The following is a 7,166-nucleotide window of genomic DNA, read 5'->3' as shown; positions in this document are numbered from 1 at the left end:
GATGTCAGGGGTAGGTTCTTTACCCAGAGAGTGGTGGGGGCATGGAATGCGCTGCCTGTGGGAGTGGTAGAGTTAGAATCTTTGGTGACCTTTAAGCGGCAATTGGATAGGTACATGGATGGGTGCTTAAGCTAGGACAAATGTTCGGCACAACATCGCGGGCCGAAGGGCCTGTTCTGTGCTGTATTGTTCTATGTTCTATGTTCTAAGTGTTATTGATAAATGTTTCAGAATTATTCAGTCAAGGAAATACCAGTTAAATACTAGTAATTGTGTAAATAAATTCCTCCAATAGGTCCAGTGCTTCTACATTTTTATGCACGGGACAGATTCAACTTTCCGGAAATGAATGGCTATCAGCTGCAATTCAAATTCAATACCACTACATTAGAATTTCAAAAATGCCACTATGGATGGAAATTCCACAGAAAATGTCTGCGCCAAGGCTTCCTCCAATCAGCATTTGTAGTGAAACTAATGACCAAGAATCTTTACAACACTGAATCAACCTTTATTGCATTTGGGATTGCCTGCCAGTTCAAAAATGTAAGTGTCTGTTAGCTTTGGAATGGCTTTATTTTGATGTATAGATTTGAGCCTTTGCTCATAATTTAACCTGCTAAATGCAAAATTTTCAAAGAAGAAACCTTCTTTTGTTAACATTGATCTATGCATACTAAATTTGAAAAGATTTTTTCAAATATACAGAGAAATATTAATTGCATGGAATGACAGTTTCAGTTGGTAATTATTGATACATAATATCAGATATCTTGTATAGCTACTGTATAGGAGTGCATTAAGAGAGGTGTTGAGTGCTGAAAATGGTTTTAGTTTCAGCTCCACAACACAGTAATTGCTTAGTCAACTGGTGGTACTCTTGTTACTAAACTACAGGCAATGCATGGTGTTACCACTCAAAAAGAAAATCAACATATTGTTGTCATAACTCTTATCATCTCCATGTCTCACAGCTTGTCTTGCAGATCAAATGGAAATGGTCTAAGTAATGTTAAAACTTTAATTCTGAAAAACATCAAATGCATTTTAAGTACAGAATTGTTTCCTTCCCACTTCAATCTAACGCCTTTTTGAAAAGGTGCCCACTTGAATGAGGTATGGTCGATATATTAGGAAACAATATACTGTAGATGACAGATTTCCAATGTGGATAAAATGTCAATATTTGATAAATTGAATATATATCTATATTGAGGCTTACATTAAAATGTCTATCACAAAAAGCCACATACATAGTAAACAAAGACAAATGTTTGCAAATGCACATTTTTCATATAAAGTAAACACTTTAGTTTCACAACTAATTCAATGTAAACAAACACTGAAACCATACATCACTTAACAATTCATTGAACAATTAATGTAAGTTTCTATTTGAAAATCAACACTCCCAAAAACTTGAATGCAATTGAAGTAGTTCTGCAATAACTGATGTTACCAGCTTTTTATTTACAACGTTTGATACGTTTTCAGTTTGAACAAAAAATATAAAAGGACACTGTCCTAACTGAGTAAAAATGGCTTGCAATACTAATACATTATAAAGACTTCATTCAACGTGCTTCTTACAAGTATAGAACTGCTACAACTTTAAACATTACACACTTCAATGGATACGTAAATCAATGCAAAAAAAACTTGTGTCCCACCTTTCAAGAGAACGCAATAATCCTCTTAAATAAGCATGTAATAAATTACAATAGCACTTTTGCAAAGTTACATTGTTTTTAATTACAAGCACCGCTATTTTAAGGCTTGTTTTATTGGACTACTTGCACTTACTACACAAGTAGAAAACAATAACATTACAGTTCTGTTCTTGCTTTAAACCAATACTAATATACAGCTAAAAGCAATTTGAATGAGTAATTCGAAGTAAATGGCTATTATTTATTTTAATTAAAAAGTTACAGATGGCAGATTACAATCACTTGTTTTCTTCTTCTATGGTTCCCCTTAAGCAGCGTGGTGTAACATGGCACCAGGAGAGCCTTAGTTCAATGCAACTTAAAGACTTGGCTGCACACACGCTCAAAATGCGAGTATTGTTTTTATTTGTTGGCAAACATATTCATAAAATCCAAAAACATACGTTTGAAACCAAGGAAATCCCCGAATCCAAGAAATTAAAGACATCGGAGAACTCAGTATTACCATAAATAAGTCTAGATCTATTAATGCAAATAAGCGAAATGATGTAAAACAAAATGAGTTGCTTGTGTGTGTTTGTTTTATTACTCGTCGCATTACCATGACTTTTCCAGTTCACTGAACAGCATCTTATACATACAACGACACAGTAAAGACCAGTAACAGCTAGTTGCGACCTAACTCGAGCATAAGAGAGATTTATTTGAACTATTACACTTCACAAACTTTCTTTCCACAACACTAAGATTTGTAATATTGCTGAAGTGCTTGATCTGTAGATTCCATGCACAACGCAATGATTTGTGAACTTCCAGAACTGCACCTAGTGTCTTTTTAGCATCAAATAAAATTACGATGTAAAATAAAGCATTTATTGCTTAACGCCTTTTCCCTTCAAATCTTTTGTGAAACTCTATTTTGCTTTCCCCCTTCCTCCACGTTTTGATCGTTCTTGGGCTTAGTTCACCCTACACCTCAGTTCAGGAGCTCTCCTCATATCCAGGACTTGCAAAAAAAAGTGTAAATAATCCATTGTACAAAGTGACAGAACATCAGCACAAACCTCAAGGAAACCGGCACAACTTAGTGGACTGCTTTTCTCATCAATATGTGTTACTTTTCTTTTCCACCATAGCATTTCTAATGAACCAGCCCCCCAACCCAACAAAGCAGCACCCTGTACCCCATGTTCCAATACCAAGAGAACAAGCAGCTAGTTCTTGTCCTGAGTCAACTGAGTGTCAGAATTAACTTAATGTTTTCACACCAACCCCACAGTCCCGAGTTTGACATCTCACTATACCATTCCGGACCCGCCGGAGTTGAATCTGGGGTCGGTTTCCCGGTAAAAGCTGAGGTAAACTTACTTTTCCCTGGCTTGGCTGTCAGAAGGTACAGTGTTACTCTTGCCTTTGGCGTACATGCTTGAAGAGCTGGATTGTCACGCACCTGTCAAGCCATCAGGTCCCGGGAACAACCCCGTCACCATAGCGACAAAACGATGGCCCTTCGCGATTGGCCGGCGCCGGGGCCGAGACCGCCCCTTCGCCATGGTAACCGGCTGATGGACAGCCACGATTGGCCGGGCGAGCGGCTGCTTCTCTTTGGGGGAGTTTGAAACCGTTGAAGTTCGGATTTTTTTGAAAAAAAGGCCCGGCTGTTCTGGTGAAAGGCTCCAACTCCCCTGTAACGGTACAAGCGAAAACCTGAACTGGATTAACAACTCAAAAGAAAATAGCACCAGCATTGAGTTGTTTGATTGAAACGCAATGACTGTATGTCTACCTTAAAATATACTTTAAAATGTTACAATGATTATTCTGAATTGTCTCACTTTTTAATGTTAACATTTACAGATCATGAAGATTAACTTGAGTAGCACAACTTGATGTACTCTTTTGTCTGTTACTCAGAAAATTCTGTTTTCACTGACACTGAATCTCCTGGAGTTTGTGACCCTGTCCAGCCTAAACGACTCTTTGACTGTTCATGAGTTGGAAAGGGAAGCAAAAGTAGACCCATTTGAAGGAGTTAGTATTATTATCTACACTCACATCTAGTTCCTAAACTTTTAATGCATAATTGTTCAAAAATGTTTGTGTATGATGCAGAATAGCTAAGACATCAGGTAATCTTGTCTGGCTTTTCTTAGTTTACATTTTGGAAGATTCATAGCTTTCTCAACATCTCATTCTCCTCAGGAAAAGGAGGATAGGATTCTCTTAGAAATAGTATGCCTTATCACCACTCCATGATAACGCAAGAGAAATCATTCAAGCAGGGATGGCTATATTATGTTAGTCTTGATGTGTTTTTTATCTCGTAACCTAATTGGAAAGCTTACCAAATGTGCTGAACAAGAGTTACACAACTCTGAGGATCATCCCATCAGTTGCATTGTGAGGACCAGAAGGCAGAAAATTAACAATAAGAATGCCACAAATGCCTTTTTGTACTTTATTTTGTTATTCTACATTTTCCTGATGTTTTATCTCCAAATATACCCAAGAAAAATATGAATTAGAAACAGGAGTGGGCCATTCCACACAGCCACCTTAAGTCTATTGCACCATTCAATAAGACCATGGATGATCTGACTCATGGTTTCAACTGTACATTTCTGCTTACCACTGATAAACTCTGACTCCCTTTTTAGGTAAGAATCTACCTACCTATGCCATGAAAGTATTCAGTGACAGCACCTTCACCACTCTCAAGAAAGAGTTCTAAAGAATCATGACTCTGGGAAAAAAGAATGTTTTCTTCATTTCCATCTTAAATGGGATTTTTAAGTTGATCCACCCCATATGCCCTAAGTGAAACAATTTTTTAGCATCCACTGTATCAAGTTCCGTTAGGATCTTACACTATTTTGATACTTTTCCCCCAATGTCTGTATTTTGTTTACATGCTTTCTTTAAGTCAAACCAGATTTTTATTCTGCTATTAACATTTTTTTCTCTACAACTGTTGCCTTTGCCTTTTGTTCCATTACATCTTTCATTTCTAATCTCTTTAACCTTAAACTCTTTAAGTTTTGAAAAGAGTCATAATAGACTGGAACTGATAAATCTATTTCTCTGCAAAGATGCTGTCAGACCTGTTGAGTTTCTCCAACTCTTCCTGTTTTTAATTAATTCAGCACCTTATATTTTTAATACCATAATATCTCATTCTTCTAAACTTCAAAGGAGGTAAAAACAATGACTGCAGATGCTAGAAACCAGAGTCTAGTTTAGAGTGGTGCTGGAAAAACACAGCAGTTCAGGCAGCATCCAAGGAGCAGTAAAATTGACGTTTTGGGCATCCCCATTCCTGATGAAGGGCTTTTGACCGAAACGTGAATTTTACTGCTCCTCGGATGCTGCCTGAACTGCTGTGTTTTTCCAGCACCACTCTAATATAGACTAAACTTCAAAGGATACAGGCCCAGCCTGTCTAACCTGTCATCATAAGTTAACAATGCCACGCAAGTATCAGTTGAGTCCAGGTCTTAGAAATGGTTAGCCAGCCACTCGGGGTAGAGAAAGTCAAAGTGATCTCCACTTAAGGGGTTAGGAGCCAAATGTTGAGCAGCTCACTATCAATCTTAACTTTTCCTGTCTTATTGGGAGTTGCTTTCTTTCTGGAATAAGAGAGAGAAAAGTATTTAAAGTTATGGCACATCTGCTTCCCTTGGTGCAGGTAGGAAGGTGTTTCATGCAAGTGAGTAGGCAGTGTAGAGAGCATTCCTGATGAAGGGCTTATGCCCGAAACATCGATTCTCCTGGTCCTCGGATGCTGCCTGCCCTGCTATGCTTTTCGAGCAACACACTCTCGACGCTGATCTCCTGCGTCTGCAGTCCACCCTTTCTCCTAGTGTAGAGAACATGTAAGGTTCACAGTTTAGAGTTAGACTGCATGAGAGAAAGTGAGGAAAGATGTTGCAGAAAATAGTGAGAGGGGTAGAGTAAGAGTCTTGATAGGAGTACAGTTGCAGATGGGTACAGTTGCAGAGATAAAGAGTAGTACTTAGTTGACTGAGTGGAGAAGGCCATTGATGATTTTCTTACATTGCTAGGCGTTGCTCCAACTGCCTGAGACTGTTAGCATGCATGAATACTTCAGACTCCTGGACAACTTGTGGCTAAAAGTACAGAGGCAGAAGTGTCCAAATTGCAAGACAGACAGAGTCTCATTATCTCTCTCTCTCTCTCTCTGTCTCTCTCTCTCTGTCTCTCTCTCTCTGTCTCTCTCTCTCATTTCAGTAAAGTAACCAGTCACTGAGACTGTTAGCATGCATGAATACTTCAGACTCCTGGACAACTTGTGGCTAAAAGTACAGAGGCAGAAGTGTCCAAATTGCAAGACAGACAGGGTCTCATTATCTCTCTCTCTCTCTCTCTCTGTCTCTCTCTCTCTGTGTCTCTCTCTCTCATTTCAGTAAAGTAACCAGTCACTGAAAGACCGAACAATTAATGTGTCAACTGCTTTGGCAAAGAACTGAAAGTGTATGGAAATAAGGAGATCAGAGAACAGAAGATCTTAGAAGAGGCAAAAGTGGCACCACATCAGTGCAATTGAACTGTGTCTACAAAATCCACATTTGTTTGTTTGAGTCTGCCTGTATGAGTATATGGGGGATGGTTTAAAAAGGAATTATCTAGCAAAGTTATTTATTGATAATTTATGTTTTTGTTTGTCTGCAGTTATAATTGATTTCATTTAATAAATAACAGTTCATGTTAAGTACAGAAACTGGTCAGTATTTTCGATTAACCTGAGCCTGACAGGTAAACTGGGTATTTTGAAAAGTGGGTCATGATGCAAGACTTCCCTATTTTTGTATTACATTTCCTTTGGAATAAATTACCTGATGAACCTGTATGCTCATGTTTTAATGCATGAGAACTCTCAAATTCCTCTGTGCTGCAGCTTTCTGAAGTCTTTCTCCATTTAAATATTATTCAGTTCCTTTGTTCTTCTTGCCAAACAGCATAGCCCCTAACTTTCCCACATCATTTTCCAACTGCCAAGTTTTTGCTCACTAATGCACTCTGTCTATAATCTTCAGATAAACTCCTGAGTCATCCTCACTTCTTATCTTCCCACCTAATTTTGTGTCAGTAGCGAACTTGGCTACAGTATTTTCACTTTCATCATCCAAGTCATTAATATATATTGTAAATTATTGTGGCACCAGACTAATCTTTGTGACACTCCACTAATTACAGGATTCCATTCTGAAAATGTCACCCTTATCCTAATTCCCTTCCTTCGATTAGTTAGCCAATTCTCTATCCATGCAAATACACTACCCTCAAACTATGAGTTCTTATGTTATTAAGTAGCCTTATGTGTGACGTCTTATCAAGTGCCATTTGGAAGTCCAACATATCATATCCACTGGTTCCCTTTTATTTAGTTCAATGAATTCTGATAAACTTGTCAGGCATGATTTCCCCTTCATAAAACCAAGTGGATCCGTTTGACTAGATCATGTATTTCCAAATGTT

At 38.1% G+C, this 7,166-nt stretch overlaps 1 protein-coding gene across 8 annotated transcripts in view; it reads right to left on the bottom strand.

The window, feature by feature from the left end:
- LOC122559094 (single-stranded DNA-binding protein 2) overlaps positions 1-3,165 on the bottom strand; it is a 378,880-nt gene extending 375,715 nt beyond the window's left edge. For 2 of the 8 annotated variants that reach the window (XM_043708394.1, XM_043708441.1), the window contains exon 1: positions 3,039-3,165. In XM_043708394.1, coding sequence (XP_043564329.1) covers positions 3,039-3,094 — 56 coding nt within the window. In that variant the 5' untranslated portion in view covers positions 3,095-3,165. The remainder of the gene's footprint in view (positions 1-3,038) is intronic. The other 6 variants (XM_043708403.1, XM_043708449.1, XM_043708422.1 and 3 more) reach the window with 5 other exon arrangements.
- Positions 3,166-7,166: the final 4,001 nt, after the last annotated feature.

The sequence above is a fragment of the Chiloscyllium plagiosum genome, chromosome 2 (assembly GCF_004010195.1).
Source record: "Chiloscyllium plagiosum isolate BGI_BamShark_2017 chromosome 2, ASM401019v2, whole genome shotgun sequence".
Taxonomy (NCBI): Eukaryota; Metazoa; Chordata; class Chondrichthyes; order Orectolobiformes; family Hemiscylliidae; genus Chiloscyllium; species Chiloscyllium plagiosum.
This window is presented reverse-complemented; position numbering and strand designations above follow the sequence as displayed.